This window comes from Micromys minutus, assembly GCF_963924665.1.
Source record: "Micromys minutus genome assembly, chromosome: X".
In the NCBI taxonomy this organism is placed as follows: domain Eukaryota; kingdom Metazoa; phylum Chordata; class Mammalia; order Rodentia; family Muridae; genus Micromys; species Micromys minutus.
In genome coordinates, this window is record NC_137970.1 from 30,262,383 (window position 1) to 30,287,772 (window position 25,390).

At 40.8% G+C, this 25,390-nt stretch overlaps 1 protein-coding gene across 2 annotated transcripts in view; it reads right to left on the bottom strand.

The window, feature by feature from the left end:
• Positions 1 to 25,390, bottom strand: part of SH3KBP1 (SH3 domain containing kinase binding protein 1) — a 338,970-nt gene that overhangs the window by 162,516 nt on the left and 151,064 nt on the right. For both annotated transcript variants that reach the window (XM_080909667.1, XM_080909666.1), the window contains exon 4: positions 8,738 to 8,841. In XM_080909667.1, the coding sequence (XP_080765793.1) occupies positions 8,738 to 8,841 (104 nt within the window). The remainder of the gene's footprint in view (positions 1 to 8,737; positions 8,842 to 25,390) is intronic.

The following is a 25,390-nucleotide window of genomic DNA, read 5'->3' on the forward strand; positions in this document are numbered from 1 at the left end:
TTTGGGGGCACTTAAGTACACTATCATATCATCTTCAAGTAGTAATATTTTCACTTCTTCCTTTCCAATTTGTATTCCTTTGACCTCCTTTCGTTGTCTACTTGCTCTGGCTAGGACTTCAAGTCTATATTGAATAGGTAGGAAGAAAGTGGACAGTTTTGTCTAGTCTCTGATTTTAGTGGGGCTCCTTCAAGTTTCTCACCATTTAGTTTGATGTTGGCTACTGGTTTGCTGTATTGAAGCAGAGACTGAAGGAAAGGTCATTCAGAGACTGCCCCACCCAGGGATCCATCCCACATGCAGCCACCAAACCCAGACACTATTGCTGATGCCAAGAGGTGCTTGCTAACAGGGACCTAATATGGATGTCTCCTGAGAGGTTCTGCCAGAGCCTTACTGATATAGAGGAGAATGCTTGCAGCCAAACATCAGGCTGAGCACAGGGACCCCCAGTAAAGGAGTTAGAGAAAGGACTGACGGAGCTGAGGGATTTGTAACCTCGTAGGAAGAACAACAATATCAACCACCCAGAACCCCCAGAGCTCCCAGAGACTAAACCACCAACCAAAGAGTACACATTGAGGGACCCATGGATCCAGCCCCATTAGTAGCAGAAAATGGCCTTGTCTGGCATCAATAGGAGAAGAAGTCCTTGGTCCTGTGAAGGCTCATTTCTCCAGTGTAGGGGAATGCCAGGATGTTGAAATGGAACTGGGTAGGTGGGAGAGGGGTATTCTCATAGAATCAGAGGGAGGGGAGGGGAAAGGGGGTAACCAGAAAAGGGGATAACATTGGAGTGTAAATACATAAATTATCCAATAAAAAAGAAGACAAAAAAGCAAATAAAAATAGAAAAAAAGGAGCCTTTAAAAGATAAATCCATAGTATAATTGACAAGGAAACAGAGTTTTAAATAGAACCTTTATGTAAGGCTTATGCAAGACAGAGCAACATCCATGATTTTCAATAGAGGAGAAAGGGTTCTGGACTCAGATATGGCTGGACATACTTGGAATGCCAACATTCAGGGAGTGGAGGTAAGAGGATCTTAAATCCAAGTCTAGCCTGGACCATTCCTGGCTGTACTGAAAAACAAAAGAGGGGGCTAAGATTTGGTTTCTGGTAAAGCAGTTATTCTCAACCTGTGAGTCAAATGACCCTTTCACAGGAACCACACATCAGATAGCTTGTTTACATCATAATTCATAACCATAGCAAAATTACAGTTATAAAGTAGCAATAACATAATTTATGGCAGGGTATCAAGATAACACGAGGAACTATATTAAAGGGCCACAGCATTAGGAGGGTGGAGAACCACTGTTGTAGGGATTCTGGGGGCATCCTTCAGCAGAGCACCATGGTCTTCCTGTTCCCAGCAGTCACAACTATTTAGATTCCTAAAGAACTCTGATAAGGCCTTACCATCATTCTAACTTGGAAATGTGAACAAAGAGGAAACTGAACAAGTAAGCTAACCTTTCTGATAAACCAAGACAGTGCAAGTTTTCTCTTGCTACATTTTCCACGTAAGAAAATCACCTGTGGTGTTGCCTGTGCCTTGGCAAAAGGCCAGCGAAGAAACCTTTCAATGATAAGGCTCCTTGAAAGTTCAGTGTAGGCATCCTGTAGCTTTTCTTTGTTCCTGGGTACCATTTCTTTTGCCCTCCACGAGAAGCTCTGACTTTCACTTCCTTGTTCATTTGTCAATTCCACCATCTGTCACTCTTTTTACAGTCTTAGGTCCTTATTGTACTGCTCATGACCAGACTGAGTCTGTTTCAGTGTGCACATTCTGGTCAAAGAATCCCTGAGGGTCTATAAGTAGTTTCCCTCAAGATGTAAGCATTTAAATATTCAAGAAATTTTATAGTTATGCAAATCTACCACAAGTACTTTCTTTTACATAGTTGTAGCCTGCTCTGTATGCTGATGCTGCTAATATAACTACTTTCTTTTTTTTCTTGTCTCAAGTTTATTTGTAAACAGCATAGGACACTGGTCACCAGCAATAGTGTGTGGATGGGTGTGTCACAGCAGTCCATCTGTCTTCACTTTGGCAGGAGCCTTCTCTATGGAGCCTTCACAGGGGCCTGGGCACCTTTGGGAGCCTGAGCTGGAGCCGAAGCCTGGGCCTTAGCTGGAGCTGTGGTGTCTGCCTTGGTGTGAAGCTTGGACTTTGGTTGGCAGAGCCTACGACCCTTGTAGCTTCGAACCTGCTTCCCAAGCTTGGGGTGATCGATGAAAGCCAGACGGCTGAGTTTGCAGCTGGGGCCCTTTGGCATCTTGGGCTTGATGGCCTGAGGCTTCACAAGGGCCTTGATGGCCTCTGCCCGTGCGCTCACTGCCTTTGCATTGTTGGCCTGTGTCTTCTTCAGGCCTTTCTTGTACTTCTTGGCAAAGCACATGTTCCTCAGGAACTTGGGGTCAACCCCCTCAAGAGATTTGTATCTTTGTGATTGGGGTTTCTTGGTGCCATTTCTGTGCCATTTGTGGGATGGTTGTGTGTGGTGTGTGTTGTGGTTCTTGAACTTGGTCATGTCTGCACAGTAATCCACAGCTCCCACAGCATCTGGGACTGGAGGAAACTCCTTTCCTTTTTATACTTGCTGTTATTTGACCTAGGGTCTCACACAGCCTAGCACTGCCTCAAAGTTTCTGTCTTAGCTAAGGATGCCCTTGAATCACTGATCCTCATACCTCTACTAAGCAAGTTCTGGGGTTCCAGACATGTATCATGATATCCATTGTACCTTTCTTTCTAAACCGAGCATCCCTCACCATGGTATAAATACTTCAGTACCTGTATATACACTAGGAAAACAGATGTGTTCACCACTGTGTTAAACAGAAGACAATTATAGAACAGCCTGAGCTAGTTAGATGACCAAATTCCAATACTAAGATTTTTACTGACATGTCTTCTAAAATATAAAACAGGAGAAGAAACTTGCTTCTAAAGTAATGCAGTTTTAATTGGGGAAAATGAAGGCATGCTTGGATCACCCGTTAGCCGATCAGCTTTTAAATGGATGCCAGCAATCTTTAGTGTATGTGCTGTGAAGGAGATCACTGAACTTGACTTCTCTTGTGCGACAGTGAAAGGCAGAAGATGCACCCATCCACCCACACAGAGGTTTATCTGCCTCCGTGAAAACTTTAACGGGAGATTGGTGGATCCAATCTCCTTGTATGGGCATATGAAGAAGAATGCACACACTTTTTGAACATGCAAGTTATCATCTTTGCAAACCACAAAGCCAGGTCAAGCTGTAACTCAGAATCAGCATCTCTCAGTCATCAGCCTGGCTTCCTGGGGACCACTGAGAAATGCCTGTAAGATTAATCACAAGAAAAGGACATAAAACCAAACATATCAGAACATTACTCGAGTGACTACTTTGAGAAATTTGTTGAGACCAACCTCATTCAACATAGGGAGGAAAAGGCCCTCCTTCCTTAGACTCCAGATAACACAGGAAAAACCCCAAACCAAACCAAACCAAAACAAAACAGAAGCTCTAAGGCAGTCCTCAAAAACAAACAAACAAACAAACAAAACAAAAGGAAAATTCCAGAGGACGACAGATTCTGCTCCTGGTAACCTTGTCCCCAAGGCATACTTGTTCATCTGCATTGAGAACCTCACTAGCATTTCTCTGTCTTCTCCACTCTGAACCAAAAAGACCCAAGTATATATTCACAATGACTTATTTAAAAATCATAATCTGCTGGGGAAGGTGTAAAAACGTCATTCAATCTAGGAATTTAGAGCTTGCTACTCTCTTTCCAAATTGGCAGTTTGGTTCCGTTAAATTTTCCATGATGGCTTTTTCTTATAGCCAAACTGAGTATGCCCCCCAGTCAGGAGGCAGAAGGGGGATGGGAGGTGCTTTAGCACAACTTCTACTCTGTCCCACTCCAGGACTATCCCTTGCTCCCTTCCTTCACCAGGGCTGGGGGCTGCAGGCTAGTAGTCAATTTCTGCCAAACCTGTGACCTGTTGTTTCTCCTATAGGGCCCAGTTATTTCTTTCTAAACATTTTAGGCCTACCAGGGGTATGTGCTTGGTGGCATAGTGCAAAAACCTGGGTGTGTGAAGAGAAAGTGCTAAGAAACAATAAAGGTAACAAATTGAATGTTAAAGTAAAACACCTGCCAAGCTAGGGGTAAAACCCAGGGCTGTGGAGCCATAGAACATCAGGAGGACAGAATACTTCCATCGTTTCATTTCCACTGTTGCTGACGTACCTTAAAGAAATCAGTGCAAGTCATAGACAATAGACCATGGATGCACAAAACAAGAAGCTCAAACCAACAACCCATACTTAGGGAAAAGACCTTGACCACACTCATTCACACACACACACACACACACACACACACACACACACACATTATATATATATATACACACACACACATACATACATGAATACAATACAATAACTATTATATATAGGCTTGAGCCTGTATTATAACATTGTATTGAACATAAACATTCATTATGATAGTTTAAGTTAATATTAAATATTAAGATACATATACATCATTTTAAAAATTCTGTGACTCGGTTGTTTTCTAAAAACTAGACTACATGGTCAAGATCCTAAGAGTGGTCTGTCAAGGACAAAAAAAAATAGGTGTGAATTGTCATGTATACAACTCAACACTATCAATCAATAAAGATATAATATGTAACATGTAAATGTTATACTTTTAAATATTAATTTTATTTATTTATTTATATGGATGGATGTTTTGTCTTCACACATAGCTATGCATGCTTAGTGTCCTTGGAGGCCAGAAAAGTGCACTAGATCCCTTGGGACAGGAGTTAGGGATGGTTGTGAGCCACCATGTGGGTGCTGGGAATTGAACCCAGGTCCTCTGGAAGAGCAGTCAGTGCTCTCAACCACTGAGCCATCTCTCCAGCCACATTGTGTTATATGATCATTAACAGATTGGTTGATTCAACGGTATCGCAAAGCTTTTGTTTTCTTACCTTCATCTGTACCTATGACTTAAAAGATTTTGTTTACTCAGAACACTTTTCAGTCTAGTCTAGTAGGATCATAGAAGGGATGCCTATAAGTCTATATTACAACATTCATCATTAGAGAAAAGGGCAGATCTTTATACACTAATAATGGTAAAAACAAAAACAAAAACAAAAACAAATCTGTTAGATCTCAAATCAACTAAAAAAATAGAGGTTTTCATATGATTTTGAAAAAAATATATATTAAAAAACTAGCCTTCAGACTCTGCTTTCTCCCCTTTTTTCCTGATGGAGGGAAAAGCAAGTGCAGTCTAGAATTCAGCTGCAAATAAGCAGAAAAAGTATTGCAGGTGGGGGTTGATGGCTTGTGTCCTTTAGGTGAGTCCCATCACAAGTGCAGCAATTGTTCCTCTCCAATGGTCCCTTTCCTCACAACTGACAAGCAAAAGTGTTCAGTATTTCTCAATGTGTCTTGTTCTTGACGTATGTTCTTAAAACATTGTTATGACAGTAAAGGAAAACCATTTTCTATGACAAGGCTGTTTTCAATTCTTGTTTCCTTTCAATCCTGGATCGAATGCATATAGATCTATTTCACATGATTACATCCTGGTGTCTGCAATTTTATGTTCTGATCTGTTCATTTATTTTGCAAAACAAAAGCAAACCCCTGTTTTCATAGTTCTATTTACTCACGCACTTATTCAGCAAGCATTTATCAAGGTACATATTAGGATTCATGCACTATTCCAGATACCTCAAAGAGACATAAAAGGAGGGTCTTTGCATTTTAAAAACTCTCAGCTTAGAGGAATATAGCCAATAATTATAATGTAAAACATCATAATAAATACATATTTAAAGGGCTCTGTGTGAGCCATTCACATCTTCTATAGATAATGCAACTTAATTCTTTCTCTTGATTATTTTTCATTATTACAAACACTGCTACAATGAACACATTCCCTGCATGCATTTTTGTTAACCATGTTTCTGCAGATACGTTCTTAGGAATGAGATCAGAGCCATAGGTTTATTCATATCCTATAGCTATTGACAGACTTTCATCGAAATATCACACAACTGTACAAATTCCCCATGTATACTAGGTGTTGCCAACAGTCCAACCAGTAATATCTTTTTAGTCATTACTATCTTAATTTACATTTTAATAAAAAGCAGGGTGGAATATTTTCACATAGTTAATTTTTTTCCCATGGCGAGACATGGTAATACTCAGAAGTCTAAGGCAGCAGGAATCCAAGCTCAAAGGACTCTCTGGGATACCAAGAGAATCCTTGGCTCAGAAGAACAATAAAAATCTTTAAAAAGTACTATTCTTCCATATGAAATTTGTATTTATGGCAAATATCTATGCCATTTGGTATTGGTCTAACAGCTTCATATTTTTGTTCGTTATTGATTTTTGAGATAGGTCTTACTATATATTGCTCTAGGTGGCCTGGAACTCGCTAGATAGACCAGGCTGGCCTGGAACTCATAGAAATCTGCCTGACTCTACCTGTAGAATACTGGAATTAAAAGCATGTATCACCCTCCCTGGTACCTCAATTTATAACATTTTATAACAATACAGTTTCCCTCTGTATTGTTCCCTTTCTTTGTTTAATTGCCTCAATATACACCAATTTTAACATTTTCATTAGTCACATCTACGTTTTTATCATAAAATTTCTTCCATAGGTCTGATCTTAAGAAATGTGTCCACCAGTAAATAGATGTTTTGCTCAGCTGTCCACTCATTTCTTATTCATCTAAGTTTCAATAAGTGCCCCACTTGACAGCAGACATTCTTAAAGCTGAATGGTATATTAGCTCCAAAACTTAGAAACAGTGCCATGCTGGGGACCTTGTTAGGGGCTTCTCTGGGGACACACACACCTTTGTTAGGCAAGTTAGAACCTAAAAGCAATGCAAGTAATGCTTATCAGGCTATACTACAAATAAACTGACTAGCAGAGATGCCAATGATCTGCCCTCCTAGAAAGGCTAACCCCAAAGGTCTCAGTTAAATTGCTGTGCCAGTCACTATAGCGTTTGGCATCCAAGTCAGCCCTCACCAAGTTACTCATCTCCTCAGTCCTTATCAAAGCTTTGTTCTTTCACAGTTCTCTTGCAACAACCTTCCCATCTTACAGATCTTAGTGGGGAGTTGAGAACAGGTTAGGTTTCCATAAGAATCTGGAAACCTGACTTCTGCTAGCTTCCAAACCCCCTCAATTCCCACCCTGTATTCTATAAACCATGAGCACTGTAATGTCAACTGACACCCAGAGAACACATGCAAATGGCACTTCTTTCTATATAAAGAGCCAAAGGGTGAACCAGAATAAATGATGAGGTTCTAACAGTAAAAGGCACAAGATCCCCAAAGAATGAGGGAGCAGAGCGCCAGCAGCCTGCCCAGTGTCTCTAGGAACATTCTACCAGTAAGGCTGGTTTTGGATAGATAGGAGCAAACATTCAGGGGAAAGTGTCGCTGGTCAATAGAGGATGCTTTGCCCCTTAGCCCTGCCTCTGCTATCTCTTGAGGGTCTGTGCTCACCTACAGCAGAAAGCGATCGGGATGATTGAGTGCCCTGATATGTGAAGAGCTTAGAGTGAGATCTTGGGCTCCACAGCGGAACAACAACAAAGAAACTGTAGAGAGGTCTGAGGGAGTGGGTGCTGTTGGCATGAACACGGGCATATCAAAAACCCCAATACCTCAGACCATAAGAGTGGCGAAACCTTTCCCAGCTGAGACTCCTAGAAATGACAATATCTTCCTCTGGACAGAGTACAAATGCTGACAGTGGGTACAGAAATGATCACTGTAGTTTTCTTCCCCCTTGCCCATGCTATGGCCTAAAGACTGGTCCTCTACAGAGACTGCACCTATTGAGATTTGCTTAACCTGTCTTCTTGCTCAGCTGTATAAAATAACCCTGGCCCCTTCTTTATCTACATGTAATATCCCTGCTTCATTGTCTGTATGTAAAAACCCCAAGTTCTTTATCTGTAATGTAATGACCCTGCCTCCTTGTTCAGCTGTGGGCAATAACCCTACTTCCCTGAACAACTATGTATAATAAATACAATGAGTTTTGTTTTGTTTTGCTTTTTTTTTCCGGGAGTGGGGGTGCAGCTGCAGGTGCGGGTGCTCCATGGAGTCCAATCTATTCAATCCAATGTTCGATTGTGAGTCTTTGTATTTGCCATTTATTCATCCCCTTGCTAACCTAGTCAGAGTTCTAGCATCCCAGCCATGCATGAACACGACAAAGAAAAAACCCTTACCATACCTGTCACATACTTGGTCTTCCAACAAATGCCACATGCCACTTTCAGTCTCTCTAAACCCAGTATTTTCCACAATAAACGCTGAATCTCTAGAGATGGATCCCTGCTATTGGGATCACTCAGAGTCCATCGTTAACTAAAGTAGACAGGAAAGTTGATGACACAGCACTGACATTTCAAAGGTCCTCTGAGTGTCATGGCAGAAACACAATGGCTTCAGACCGCCACACATCTGACCTCCTCACCTGGCCTAAAGGAACTACTTTCCCTAGGCAACTCAGCTAGATGACCTTTAGAGTCTCTCTGAGTTTGACTTTCCATTGCTAAGGCCAATGGGCCTATACACATGTAGCAAGGGCTCTTCATGGCCGGGCACACAGGTGAGTCTGATAACCACACGGGACAACAGTGTCAACTCAGCTACTTGCTTACCTCTCCTACAACCTCTATGATGTCCCCGACTTTCAGCTCAAGCTCGTCGTCATTCTGGGGCAGGTAGCTGAATGCCACCTGGCATCGGCGCCTCCGTCGCTCTCCTGAATGGGAAAAGCAAACTATTTAGATACAGTTCTTCTCCCACATCCCATACTAAGGTTTTAAAGAGAGGCTTCCTAGGCATGCAGGCAAAGTAAGCTGATTTGTCTCAAATATGCTTTCCGGGGCATAGCTAGAGGCGCAGCAGCCCTGGTCTCTTAGAGAGGCATTAGAAAGCAGAGCAATGCTTCTTGGTGTTTTGAAAAGCTGCTGGGTCAGAAACCCATGGACATGAGAAACTGATCCATTGGCACAGAAGGGGGGGACCCCCACCCCGGAGCACTGGAGCACAGTGTTGCCTTAACTGTGCTCCCATGGATGGCACTTTCTATTTGCTGCTGTTGGTTTGGAATGAAAGCTGATGTGATGTTCTAAAGAAACAAGAATGGTCTATTTCTGATGCTAGCAAGGCACAGAGCACTTCCCCCAAGTGTGCAAAGCAAATGAAAAGGTAGCATGGCCTTTCAACACAGTGGACCTCAAGCCTGATAACCCAAAGCCAATTGGATTCCTGCTATTCTTGGTACAATTTCAAAAGTCCCACAGGGTTCAACATAGCCATTTGTGTCCCAGGAGGAGCAAACCAGGCAAGTCAAGGTTAAAAGTCAGAGTCATACTTCACTTGGAGGACACCCACTGTTATACCATGCCATTTACACAATGGGTCCCATGGGGAGGTGGGGGAAGGGGACTGACATGGAGCTGGTTCAAATACAAACACTACCATCTAACGGACATTCATACTGCCTATGTGCATTGTGGGAACAAAACCATGCATGTGGGATGACATGCAATAGTAGTGGTGGAAGCCAGGGAACGGTAGATGAGGACTAAGAACCGACATGAGCATTGCTCAGAGGTTTGTTGTTCACAACTGAACACCTCACATCATTCCTTCATGCCACTACATGACCTAGAAAAACAACAGGATCAACGACTTCAAAGAAGTACATTTAGAAAGGCCAGCATTATTTCTGGGCACTGCCTCTGGAGACTCTTATTCTTATCTAAGCTTTTCCCTGTAAAAGGAAGTCCCTGTCGAAATGATTACAGGGCACATTAGCCCTATCCCTCCAAATGACATCACACAAAGGGGAAGATGTTGGAACTACATCTATGGGCTTCCTGATCAATATTTTTCAAAAGCCAGTGGCCTAGTTTTTGCTTTCATTTTTCTCTGTCTGTACCACCTCCCTAAGGAAGAACAGGGTTCAACACAAAGAAGAGGGCAGAAGTTCAGGATCAATATCTCATCTAATCACATCTTCAGCCACTACACTAATGATCTCCACCTTTTTTTCACAAACTCATAAGCTACTGAATCCTGATAAGAACAAATTCAGAGCTCTCAGGCACATCCTAGGCTTGCAATGTGTCCTGTTAGCTGACTGAGTCTTGTAACCTTGTAAGAAGGACCTGGCTCTGCATGGGCCAGAGGACCTAAGCATATTGCCTCTCCAAAGGACAAGGCTAGAGGACTGGCATTTCAGTACAATGCATACTGTCAAAAGGCTGGCTATGATGGGACAGCCCCATTGATCAGAGGGCTGAGGCAGAAAGATCCTACGTTTCAGGCCAGCGTAGGCTGTTTGGTAAGATCCTATTTCAATACCAAAATTGAAAAACTACCACTATTGCTCTATAGCTCCCACCAATACAGAAGACAAATCAGGTACTAGACACTAAATGACACACAGTTCTCATTCTAGCAAAAAAAAAAAAAAAAAAAAATCCTGGTGATAGGGCAATCATAGTCCCCGAACCCCACCCCTGCTTCTCCATATACATTCCCCGAGATAAAGTTTCAGAAATTTGTAAGTCTTCATTTTCTAGGGTTTGTTTTTATACATTTTATTTCATTTCAGGGGGTGGGAGAACTATACACGCAGGGCCGTGTGCACATGGAGGTCCAGAAAACAACCTGAGAAGTTGGATCTCCTTACACCATGTAGATCCTAGGTGCTGAGCTTAAGTCCATGAGCTTAGTGGCAGATGCCTCTATGCACTGAGCCATGGAGTCAGGCCCCCATTATCTATTTTTATGTTGAAATGAACTCTGAAAATAAAACTCTAAGCATGGAATGAAATAATAAATGTCTGAAAACTGATACAATCACAGAAATCAGCAAATCCAGACCAAGGTGAAATAACACCAAAAGGCCCAGAGGGTTCTAACTAAAGCCATGAAATTTAGATATAATTGTTAAAGGAAGTGGGGGGCATGTTGATTATATGCAAAATGAAGTAGTCAAGTGGAATATTGCAGACAGAAGTGCTTAAGCTGGAAGGGAGGGAGGAGGAGGAAAATTGGGGGAGAAGGGGGAAGCTAACGCAAATGAAGACGGTATCATAGGTAATCATAACCCAACTTTAAAAATGAGTGGAAGGATACTAAAATACATGGGAAATTAGAGAAGTCTGGGGAGTGGAGGCTAAGAGCTACTGGGGGTTAAAGGGTTAATTGGGGATGAGGAGGAAGAACGGGAGAGAGCAACAGGACTGAGTGGTTTAATCAACACTAAGAATCTATAAAAGAGCCTTATGGAAACTCATTAGGTAATGAACAAGTTTCAAAATATAACGTCTTTGAAAAGAATTGTTCTGCATGGCTGGATGAAGTAACTGTCAGAAGACATAGATTATCAAATGAAAATCACAGTATAAGACCCAACATCTTCTTCTGGTATTCTCAAACACCTGCATGCACCCTAGTGCATGTGCACACATGCACACGTGCACACACACACAGACACACAAATAAATGGTTTTGAAAATTTAGAAAATATCATCTAGCCTAACACTGTACAAATGGCAAAGGCCACAGTGATATATTCTTAGGGAACAGATTATTCCAACAGATTCAGGACCTGGAACATACTCATCTGACTTCACCTCATCTAAATCTGTACATTGGAGATCATAAAAAGCTCACATGGTACCAAAGGGATGATGCATTCCCTAATTTCTCTCTGTCAGGCTAGCCAATATTTCTTAAATGGTTCAGAGGTTACTTAACTGGTACCATAAAATCTTATAATGTACATAGTCAACATACCAAAAAAAGCCCTAGAGGACAAAAAGAAAGATTCAGAGGCAGCTGGTGCTAAAGGTGACCTGACTTGAACCCATGCAGAAAGTCTTACTTTCATTATAAGAGACTAACTCAAGACGATCTCCTTTTGAGGAATTTCTTCCGTTCTTTAAGCCATGGTCTCCCAAGGTACTCTAGACTAGCCTCAAATCTATAACCCTCCCGGCTTTGCTTCCAAGTGCTGGGATTATGGGCAAGGGCCATCACATTTCCTGATGCCCATTTCACTGTATCTCAACCATATGAGTTATAAAGAAAAGAGTTGGGATGAGCAACCATTTTGCAAAAGAGAAAAAGACGAGTGAATTACTCAGAATTGCTAAGGTAATACGTGGCAGTATTTTCCTCTGCTTCTTTTCAGAGGTCTCTCTCCGGTCCCAGAAGAAGCGAATCAAATCACTGGTCCCAAATTCTCTACAATCTGTATTCACTGCTGCCTGTAACACTGTGACACTGCACCAACCCGTCACTCTGCCTTTCATTAGAAAGTTCCCAAACTGTAAACCTCCTGTTTCTCTGGACCTCAGCTCTGCACACCATTGACCTGAACTTGAGTGTTGGCTTCACAACCCAGTTTTGGTATGAGGAGGAACACAAACTGCATTCACCTAGTATAACAGAAGTTTCAGGGTATCTCTTACCATTTTTTCTTGCCCTACTATTTCACTGATATTTACTAGTGAATCATGGCCTTCCTTGAAATGGTAGTACAATGACATCACTTCCTTTTGAGTTTTTTTTTTTCTGAAGATTAAAAACAAACATGACTTGCCCACACTTGGGATTTGGAATCTCTTATTTTCAGCCACTATCTTTCTACTCAGACCAACTTGTGACACACACAATAAGCATGACCAATAATATGCATCTATGTTAGACAAACTAGAAAGTGGAGCATCTGTGTTTTTCCTTCCTCATGGAAACGCCACCACCACTGCTTAGGTCACTTCAATGTTTCCAAAGCAAGGCCACTTTAACTTCTCATGCATAACTGAAAGAAGGAGAGGACGTAATGCACATGCAAGCAAGTATGCATACGTTGCTTATCCAAAAGTATAAATAAGGAAAACATCACAATACTTAATTTCTACTTAATATCCCGCTAGCATGTTGGCCCTAAAATACACATGCATAAATATGTGCCCATATGTAAGAACATGGAGACAGACAGGGCAAAGCAGGTACAACTTCAACTTTCTCACTAGAACTAACAGCCACATTTCATTCCTAATAAATTTGGTTAATAAAATAACATCAACTATCATATATTGAGAATTTATACTCAGTGCTTAAGATTATTAGGTGCATTACCTGTACTGTGCCATTTCATTTCTAGATTGATCTCTAAGTAGATTACTAGCTTTCTTTTTATAAACAATGAATTTGAGGAAGACATAGCAATCAATTATGTCACCAGAGATCTTATACCTTTTAAGGCGAAGGCTTTGTATTCAAACCTGGTGACATAATTCTAAAGATGATGCTGCATGTCCAGCTGGCTGTTCTTAAAATAAATCTCAGCTCTGTGTTGACGCTTCAGAAAGAATCATGTATAGGGGTCAGAAAAATGGTCCAGTAGGTAAAAGTATTTCGATCCTTAGAATCCACATAAAGGTAGAAGGGGAAACTGACTCTACAAAGCTACACACACACACACACAAACACACACACACACACACACATCCATCACATAATAATGATGATGATGATGATGATGATGATAATGATAATAATACTACTACTACTACTACTACTACTACTACTAATAATAATAATAATAATAATAATAATAATAATAATAATAATAAACAACTGGATGAGCTAGCATACTACATGGCTAAGAGTTGAAACTAGAAAAGTGAAAAGACCCAAATCACAAAACTTTCTAGCAGCTACTAGGAACTGGGGCCTACAGGACCTCCACATAAAATAAATGCACCAGTTATATGGGGGAGACATTGTAGTATAATCCCTTTCTCTAAGATTGAAGTTGCTGAAATTAGAAACCATACCATGACTCCAGTCCCAGAATAAGACCCACACTGATGTCTTAGACCCCTTCATCCTACAGTCTTGTGGAATGTAAAATTTTGCTGGACCAAATCTATTCACTAGCCAGAAAAATATAACAAATGACATCATGAACAGAGGGTCTTTGGGTCAACCGACAATATCTGACACTCACAAAATCTACTTGACAGTCCACATTGTTCCCAACAGCAGTAAAGACTTAAATTATTTGATATGTGGGTACTGAGGATATAGTTCTGCTAGTAGTGTACTTGCTTAGCATGCAAGCAGCTTTGGTGTGGTGATACATTAACACATGCCTGTTGTCCCAGAAAAAGAGAGACAGAGAGAGCCACTTAGTAACCAAATTATAAAAGAGAAAGTACTGCTAAAGTCAAAGAGAAAAATTAGAAGTCCCCAATTCCCCATTCCCAGAGTTCCTTCAGGCATTTTTCCTAGATTGTTCTGGGAACCACATGAACCAGGATCTTAAAGTTCAGAGCAGACCTATTGAACCTAACTTCTGTGCTAGGGCCAGAAACTTGCTGTTTCTCCACATGATAATGCTCATAAAAATCTAAACCCAAGGTAATGACTCAGTACCACAAATTATAAGCAATAGAAAAACACCTCACAGGAACAGGCAATCACTCCTTGGAGGATGTGAGCCCATTGATTCTCAGTCTTGGCTATACACTGACATCTCTTTGGGATCTTTCAGGAAACTACTGATGCCTACCTAAATGGTAGTCCCTGAGGAACTAGATCTCCACAGAAAAATGTTTTCATTCAGTGCTGGAAAAAAAGAAAATAGCAGATGCATCAAGATTTATGAAAGATCACAAGCATCAGCTTTGCAGGCCTTCCCGTGGCACCCAAGGGACCAGGAGATCATGTACTGAGGAGTGTATTATAATTTGTCTTATATGTTCCAACAGGTAGCAAGCTATATAGGCAGGCAGATAAGACTAGGGAGTTAAAGAGAAGCAAAAGCTCTTTCTGTTTCTGTAACAAAAGAATATTGACAAATAACAAAGCAATGTAAATGCACATCATCTCCATTTTGTAATGATCATAGAAATGCTTGTGGCAAGAATCAATGGCTTCTGAAACCACTGAGTGAATCTTACTGAGGACTGGGATCTTTACAGAATCTCCAGGTATCTCCCTCAAATTACCACTGTTTACAAAAGAAAGTGGGTCCTCTTGATTGCTTCACTGAGCAAGAAGCAAGCTGATATGACTCCTGACCAGCTGCATTTATAGACTACTGTGCACAGAACTAGCTTCAATCTAGCCATCAAGAAACCAAAGTAAGGAACTACAGTCTACAGGAAATGTCCTGATTTTTTCCTTTTATTAAAGTTTGTGTCACAAAATATTTCTGAAGGGTAAGAAACTACTCTACTCTCAAAACTCAAAGCAAACAAATCTGATGTCCCACAAATGGGATTCCAGTATGTGCAAATCTCCCCCCCAACCCCCCTCTCTCTGTGGGCAGGGGGAGAGAGAGAAAGCATGTGTATGTTCTGTGCTTTTCCTTTGGCTCTTTTTCTTGTTTGGTGTTGTGCCCTATTCCAATTTGTTTGGTTTTGTTTTATATTATTATTATCCCTTAGATGCCTGCTTGTTTCCTCACGAGAGACAGAAAGGGTGAGGATCTATATGGGAAGAGAGGTGGGGAAGAAGTGGGAGAAGTAGAGGAGAAACCATTATCAGAATATATTATATGAGGGGGGAGTCCATTTTAAAAGAAGACAGAACAAAGACTAAAAAACCCCGGGCACCTCATAAATGCACATAAACATTACATGTGAACTTTTAAAAGACTTATGATATATGCCAACTATTATGCACGGTCCTTAATTTGGTTCTCAATGCTTTTAAAGCATATAACAATAGGGCATCATGGGGAGTATTGGGGAAAATAAGTCTGGGCTAAAATCCTGAATAATCATGTTACAACAATGTTACTTCTCTAAGAAGTTATACAGTACAATACCTTTGATTTTTCACAAATAGATGCTGAAGTATTTAGGGACAGTGACCTAATGTTTGTAACTTCCTCTGAATTTATTTAAGAAAAAGCAAAATGGGAGTGACAACTGGATTCTCTAGGTGGGTGTATTGATGTTGTTAGTTTCTCTTTAATTTGAAATTTGTATGAACAATTTCTTGAGGGGGAGGGAAGAGAAAAATATCAATGCTGGGGCCTCACCTCTTACAATTCATATACCAATTGTCTAAAATGCAATCTGGGTATCTGAATTTTTGGAAGCTCCCTGGGTGACTCTAACATGCAGTCAATGTGAACAGGCATCTAGATAAATGTATTTTTCAAAGAACATCAAGCCAAATGGGACTTTTGCATTATTCCCATATTACTGTGGTGCCATATTGAACATCTTCTCCAACAAAAAAAGAGAAGTCATATGACTAAATATCCTAACATATAACCCAGGTAAATGCTGTGCTGGTGGTTTTATTTCACGGACCTTTGGTACAGTTGTACTAAGCAGTTCTGAGCTCCGAAGATGTACTCCTGGGAACAAGAGGATGAAGAAAAATTATCTGGCATGAAGCATTATCAGACACTAGCTGATAATCTGGGGAGTGGAGGTTCCAGTAACTCCCCAAGTTAATGAGCAGCATGTAGGCTTCTTAAAGAAGCTGCCCTTAAACTGGGAGCTTCTATATAAGAAGGCAAACTTCCTTTCACAGGATGGAAAAGCAATATAAACCAGACATGGCACTTTGGACATTGAGTGAATTTCAGATGAAAAGGGAAAGGTATGGACTCTGCACCACGTCCTCTACTAGAAACCCTGCCACTCGTCAGACTATTTGAATGCAGTGTGTCCCAGTGTAAGATAAGGGCACTTTAGAAGGCACGCAGACTCCAGAACAAAAGGGACCACCTAGGTATTTCTTTGTAAAGCCTTCTTGGCTGCAACTGAACTGATCCAAGGAAAATATGCAGTGTATAATCAGTAATGCCAGCACCGTGTAGTCCCCAGAGATGAAACTGTTTGTTCTCCAAGGGGTATAAATAGTCAACATCTTTTTGTGGCAGAAACCATGAAATCCATTTGCTGGCTACTTCAAAGACAATGGTTGTGAAGAAAACAGTGAAAGCTATACTAGTCCTCTCTTTGTCCCAAGAGAAAAATGTAAAAGCCATGGGGATTCGTTTCTTAGGGCCTTTGAGCTATAGGAGGTAATAAGGGAGACGGACAGACAATCATTGTATCAGGAAAATGAAATTCATTGTGCTGCCTACAAAGAAAATGAGCATGTAACTTCTCCTATGTGCTATATTCCCCCTTAAATCTTCACATCAACTCTATGAAGCTCAGAATGTTGACCACACCTTTGGGGACAACAGTGAAAGACTAACTAATCTAAGGCACGTGAGTTCGGTATCAATACAAGGTACAATTCAGAAGAAAGAATAAGACAGAATCTCTGTAGGGCACTCTGGGTGTCAAGAATAAGAATTTCATTTTGGACCATGAGAATTCAGAGAAAAATCCCTGAATAGGGAAACATGGAATAAGAGATGAAAAGGAAAATAATCCAAGAGAAGGTAGCTAGTATCAGAGATCTGAGAAAGGCTTTGGAGAGATAGCCCTAAATCAGGAGAATGGACCAAGAGAAGGGAAGTGCAGACATAAAGCCTTAAAAATACAGTGGAAGAATACAGTGTAAAAGGCTAATAAAGTCAGGAATGTATATATACATAGTACCATCATCAGCTGATGCCTCCTTTGGAGCCAATGACCCTCTCTTACTTAACCTTGGTCCCCAGCATATAGTCTAGAGTGTATCTGACAAACCAACTAATGAACACTTACAACTCATATTACCTATGAGTCACGATTTTGTGAAGGCAAATTCCCAGACAGTCCAAGAAGCACTAGAAGGACGGGAATGGTGGAGGAAAGGAGAGATAATGCTTCATTGTGGTGCTAAACAGGGTAGCTATGATATGTCTGCTTAAAACACAATGGCATCAACTGAACACAGCAGCATATACTTCTAATCCTAGTAGTTTGGAGACAGAGACAGGGCTGCTGCAAGCTAAAGGTCAGTTTGGTCTACACACTGTTACTTCCAAGCCAGCTATGGCTGCTTAGTAACATCCTCTCTAAAAATAAAAGGGGAAAATGTAAGTGGCATCTCAGATTGTTGACACTATGGGGATGGAAACAGGGCAGACACTGTAGTGTGGCCACTGTGTGAAAGGTCCCTCCTTCTCCACCAGCATGTAGCACAAAACCTCCACAATCTTACATAATAATCTATTTTTGTTTCTTCTTACAAATTTACAGTCTACTTACAATTATTCACACTAAACAGTAGAACAGAGATTTCTATAAACAAGAAATCATGCACAGGTCCCAGAAAAGACAGAAAACATTTATTTAAGATGGCCAGAACACATATTTAAGAAGGTTTTGGGTAGCAATGTTTCTAATAGCTCAGAGATCTACATGTAAGGCATCCTAAATGTCCACGAGGAGGGGAGAGTCTGAATAAATCACAGCATAATTAGTAATTAAATACAAAGCATTCCATGAATAATGATGTGAAAATGTGTCCATAACTATCAAAAGACCAAATATCATGTGGCTACGTACTATCTTGATCACCTGATCACCCAGGATATAACATGGAATACGAACTCAACAAATCTTTACTGACAGATAAATTAATCCATTCAGCAATCAATCTGTGAGGACCTAATCCAATCCCATGAGGGAAAGAGTACATATACAAAGACCCACAGACAAACAGTACATGGAACCTGAAGACTAATGTGGAAGAATAGGAAGAAGGATTTCATCCCCAAAGAGGCTAAAAACTCCACAGGAAGGCCAACAGAGTCAAGCAACCTAGACACTTGGGGGCTCCAAGAGACTGAACCACCAACCGAAGAGCATCCACGGACGGAACCTAGGACCCTCTTGCACATATGTAACAGATGTGCAGCTTGGCCTTCATGAAGGTCCCAAACAACTGGAGTGGGGACTATCCCAAGAGCTGTTGTCTATGTGTGGATTATGTACTTCTAGCTCAGTTGCCTTGTCTGACCTCAGTGGGAAAGCATGCACCTAGCTTCACAGAGACTTGATGTGACAAAGTGGGGGATATAAACCAGAGGTGACCCCATCCACTCAGAGGAGAGGAGGAGGGAAAAATTCTGGGAGGGAATGATTGGGGAGGGGGACAGTGATAGGAATGTAAAGTGAATAACTAAATTAATGAAAAAGGAATGCATATGTATATAGACATGTTTGTGTAAGCACAGAAAATGGTGTAGAAAGCAACACAATCAAAGTAATGTTAGCAGTTGGAAGTGGGGCATAAAGATTCATTTAAGTGTGTTTGCATATCAATTTTATTTTACAAAGAACATATAATATGCTGAAATAGGTTTCATTTCAAACAACATCAGTTATCTGCTAAACTAATTACCTTGTTCTTTGAAGCTCATCTTCATAGATGCTTAACATGCTGAACATGCTTAAATTACATTAATAGCAAGTTCCTATTTCACAAGTAAATAAGTACTAATTGAATCAGACAAAAAGATGCATTTATTTCATGGACTGAATGATAAGGGGGTACTGGCCACCCTATAACAAAAATATCCACTAAGGAAACAGAAGTAAGCTCAAAGAACTCCATATCTCTAGCTCATACTAGTCAGTATTCCAATCATACTGTTGTTGGTGTCCTAAGGATAGAACAAGATTCCATTAGAATCAGTCCATTTCCCCTGGCCTGGCTCTTCCTCATCTACTTGCCAGGCCACCCCTTTACAGGACAGGGGAAATCCATGTCTATCTTCTGAGCCTGCTTACTCACTCATAGTCTTATAATAACAGAGATGGGGAAAGGGGAACAGAGGAGAACAGGGAGGTGAAGGAGAATAGGAAGAAAAGGAGGAAGAGAGAGAAGGAGAAAGAGGGAAGGGAGAGAGGGAGGTAGGACAGGGAGAGGTGATAGGGAGAGAGAAGGGAGACAAAGAAGGGAGAGAGGAGAAAGGGAAAGGGGGAAGGACAGGGAAGAGAGAGAAGGAGAGGGAGAATGGAGAGAGAGATAAAGAGGGAGGGAGGAACGATGTGGTGGTTTGAATAAGAATGGGCCCCATGTGTTTATATGAATGCCCCATCATCTGGAAGTGGCATTATTTGAGAAGGATTAGGAGGTGTTGCCTTGCTGGAGAAACTGTGTCACCAGAGGGGGATGTTTGAGCTTTCAAATGTTCCAGCTAGGCCCAGGGTCTCTTCCTGTGCCCCGTGGATCCTGGTATAGAACTCTTAGCTACTTCTCCAGCACCATGTCTGCCTGTGTGCTGCCATGATGATAATGAATTAAAACTCAGAAACTGTAAGCTAACCCCAACTAAATACTTTCCCTTATAAGGGTTTTCATGGTCATGGTGTCTCTTCACAGCAATGGAAATCCTAGGACAGAATGGGAAGAAAAGAAAGGAAGAGAGAAAACTTGAACACAACATAAGGACACTTTTCTGGGTTTCCCTTACTACCTCTGCTTTGTTCTTGCTTCATTGTATTTTCCTTATTTGAAAGCCTCAGTTTGTCATCAGTTTGTCTGCACCCTTTCAATATGACACCTCTTGGCTTTTTTGTGCTCACCTTTTTCAATAAATTTGACTCATTTGCCAAACTCCCACATATGTCTTATTATGGCTGTGATGATTCTACTTCTTCACAAATACCCACTCATAACTCAGTATGTGGGCCCAGGTGCTGTGTATCTAGAAAAAGAGGAAGAACACAACTCCCAGATCTAGTCCCTCCTCAGCCCCAGAAATTGCAGATAATGATACCCTGTTTAACAATACCACTGGAAATAGTCTTAAACCTGGCTGATTAGGTGCTGTGGATATAACTTAGTTGGTACAGTGCTTGGCTACCATACATGAAGCCCTTGCTTGATTCAAACCCCATCATCACATACAAATGGGTGTGGCAGTACACATCTGTAACCCCAGCACTCAGAATGTAGAAGCAGGAAGATAGGAATTTAATGTCTTCTTTCACTATATCTCAAGTTCAAGGCTAGCTTAAGCTACATGAGACACCATATAAACCTCCTAAAAAACAACTGGCTGAAAAAAAAAAAAAACCCTGAGTTGCCAGAAGAATATAGAAAGGAACAATTTTCTTGAACTGAATTCTGCAAAGTAAATTTACATATGTATATTTTCTGTATTAATAATTTTGCTTGATCCATCCTGGGTTTTGTTTGTTTAAATAATTTTTTAATGCTTATTTGCTTTTAAGGCAAGACTTGACACAGCCCAATCCTGCTGGTCTGGAACTTGCTATACTGTTAAAGGTTATCTTTCTGGCTCCCCATTCCAGGGACTACAGATTACACCATGCTAAACTTAAACTCTAATCTTTAAAAGACACATCTCTAATACTGGTGTCATGGACATGAAGCACTCATGAAACGTCTTCCACCTCAACCATCTTATAAAAAATGGTGTGTAAAATACTGTGAAAGGCCAGCATGAGCTGTGATTTTCCTGCTCAGAGACACATAGCTAACACTGGCAGCATCATGGCCATGTCAAACACGCCCACAGCTCAAAAGACAGAAGACACACAGAGCCAGAAGGCTCCCATGTGCAACCACTGCAGGCTCTTGGCATCAGTCTCTTTGTATACAACATGGGCGTGATAGGCAGAGACCTACTTTATAGGAGGACTTCCTTTTACTTGACTCCATCCTTTGTAACATTCCATTTTACATTCATAAATCTAGTAGAAAGCAGCTTTGTTAAATTATATATACCAGCTCAAACAATTTTCTTTTCACCAGCCTTTTTTTTTCCCATCAGAGAGACATAAAGGTATCACACTGAGAAAACATAATCAGCGAGGTCCCTAAGCACACCAGTTCTGTTGCTTGCCTCCAGCTACTCTCAGGCCTTGGCTTTAGCCTTTCAGTGCACCTCTCGCTCAAGGGGCTCCTTCACCAAGGCTTCCTCAGCCTACGCAGCTAGTCTTTGGGGGAATGATTCTGAATTTTTGCAAGGAAGAAAATCCAACATGTTAAAGCACTTTGCTCTTCTGTGCTTTAGCGAGGCTGATTTGGGCAAAATGCCCAAAAGAACTCAACATATTTATAGAGTTCTGTTTGATCTACTTTTAAATGCTCCATGCAGAGTCATTCAAGTGAAATGAGAATACAGAATTTTAAAGGGAAAACTGAGGAAAGATCCTAAATATAGGTTATTTGTTGGGTATAAGCAAGACTTCTCCCTTCTCCCAAACACTCTGTCCTGTAACATATTTTTAAGGTGTTTTCAATCTTTGCTGCTGACACATGGGTCTCTCAGACACCAAACATTTATGGGGAAAATGGAGGAGGAGGAGAAGCAGGAGGAAGAGGAGGAGCAGGAGGAGGAGGAGCAGGAGGAGGAGGAGCAGGAGGAGAAAGAGGAGGAAGAAGAGATAGAGGGAGGCAGGAAGGAGACAACAGAGAAGATGAACATTTTTGAAATTGTGAAAGGCATCTAGAAAAATCCCAGAGACCGTCATCTGGGATCTGTATCTCTTTCTGAGTCCTAGAGAAGCTGAGAGGAAAACATCATAATCAAATCTAGAATGTCCCAGTTTTTAAAGTACCGACAAATGGCACTGTGGTAGGAACATGACTGAGAGTGTGACAGAAAGTCCCACATAAGCATCTCTTGGAGGAAAGGAAGATCTCTGCCATGAGTAGTGAAAGTGGTTTTTTTTTTTTTTCCTTTAAGCTGACTCATTTTTTAACATGGATGCCCTTCTAGTCCCTATCAGAACAAAGAAGTGGGATCCAGAGAGTGAAGGAGACCTGGGTGTTGATGAATTTTCTTGAAACCAATAAAGGCTTAAAGCCTCACAACTCATCGCTTGGAATCTAAGAGGGCCATATAAACAGAGGCCATTAATTGGGGTCTTTGAACAAAAACAAGGGGTTCTGACATCAAAGAGATGGCTCAGTAGGTAAAGGTGCTTACTACCAAGCTGGAAGACCTGAGTTCTAACCCCAGAAAGTATGTGACAGAAAAAATAGAGGACTTACTGAATCAAGTTAACTGCTGACCTCTGCACATGTGTACTGGCTCAGCACACTACCAGGACACACAGGAATAAATGTAATTGAATTTTCTTACAAATAATTCAGGGAAATCTGAAATTTGAGTATGTGTTGGGGATGCATTTCAGTGATGGGGTACTTGGACAGCATGTCCACGACCATCCTTAGCACTAATAAGTGAATCAACTTAGATGGGAAGAAAAATGTTAGCATGCTCTAGTTAAAATGAGGCTTTTTATTATCCCCATAAACAAAGGCAATACACTACATGGCAGCTCCTGTGAAGGTTTCTTTCTTTCCTATTCCACAGACATTTTCAGTCCACAACTGTAGTTCTCTTGAAATGTCATTTAAACTCACCTCTACTTCATTTAGAATCATTAACTCTTTTAGGCACACTGAGATCTTGCTGTTCGACACATAAACAAAGAACACTCATTACAAATGTTTCCGCAATATTTGGGTAACTATATTGATGTGGTTACTTTCCTTTATAATCTTATAGATTCAATTAATTTATAAACATCACCTTTATGAGAGGGTCTATAGGTTTCACTAGTAAAGAATCTTTAATTCCTGGTTTCAAAATTGTTTCCATGGAAACCCAAAAGGAGATTTTTTTTTTTATCAAATAAAGGACTATGCATAACAGTTGGAGTCTGTTCACTGGACTGTCTCATAGGTCAGGGAGATGCACACTACAACCAAAGAACCACTTCAGGTAACCTCACAAATCATTATCTAAAATAGCCTCATGAGCACAATGTTTATAAGGCCACTTCATAAGTGTCTTGTTACTGGGGTCAGTAGCTAAGAAGGAATCACTGTCATATGGCAGTTTTTGTCAAAGCCAAGCACAATGGCCATGTACCCTTATTCCAAGGAGACCAGAGCAGCTCATTTTCAAACTAATAATGGCCATTGCATTCATGCAACTCAACCTGACCCATCATTCCATGTCCTATCTACTGAAATTCTAGGAAGCACTATATGCTTGCCACTCCCTCGGGGACAAAGAAATATCAGGATTTCTGTGTACCTATAGTTCTTCACAAACCTGTGGCTCTTGGCCCTGTTTATCATGATTGTCATTCTTTGCATGGGGATCCCTGCTGCCTGTCAGATAGTGGAGATAGACATCATCCACAAAAGAGAGAAAAAGTATTTACAGCAGGATTTGCTGGAGGAACTGCCTGACTACCACCAAGGCCGTGTCTCTATTATATCACTAGAGGGTCAAGGACATTAGGGATAATTAAGTTCAATAGACACCAAAGGTCTATTTCTTTCAGGGAAAAAAAATCTAAAAATTATAATTCCACTTTTAAGAAGTTACCGTCTAGATAACTCACTTAGAATAATGTCTTTGTTCTCTGATGCAGTGATAAAACACTGACAAAAAGCAACTTGGAGAGAAAGGGGCTCATTACATCTTTCAAGTTACAATCCATCAACAAGGAAATACAGAAACCTGAAGGCAAGAATGGAAGTAGAAGCCATGGAGGAGCAACACTTACCGGCTCGATCAGCCTGCTTTCTTATACACCCCAGGACCCAAAAGCAGTACTCCTCTAGGTGGGCTGAGTCTCCCTACGTCAGTCATTAATCAAAGAAATGCCCCACAGACCAACCTGATGACCTCCATTTTTCAACTGAGGTTCCTTCCTCCCACATGACTATAATTTGTAACAAGTTGACAAAAAATTTAGCCACCACAGATATAGATGGATCTGTGCAAAAGGTTTACTGCTAAATTATTCAAAACAGTGAAAACTCAGGAACATCCTAAATGTCCTCATACTAGGGGACTGTTTAGTTAAATCATGGATATACTACACAGAGTACTAAAGGAATTGTGTAAATCTAAGTGGGCCAATACAAAAAGATTGCTAAGATTCTATCTAATCTAATAAAAATGTTGTAATAAAAAATGAACAGTAGAATTTTCTCCATCTGTGCCTAAAAACAAAACAAAACACTGTCATGTTTCTTGGCACACAAGAAGATAAAAAGGGAGGATCACACGGAACAAGACCCTGTTCTTAAACAAAAACAAAAGAATATCAATGTGTGTGCTACAATATACTGAATCAGCCTACCTCACATGCTATTACCAGTTTTCCTGACTGCATACCCACAGATTCTTAGAGCTTATATCAATGTAAGTCGGCCAAGATAGACAGCAGCTCATAGAGATCATCAGGAACCAGATGTTTCCCAGGAAGTATGACTAGGGAAAGGGGTTGCAGATTTTTCTTTATACTGGGTCTACCTAAGAACATTTAGGATGAGTCTAAAAGAAAATATACAAACTCAAAGCAAAAGAAAAA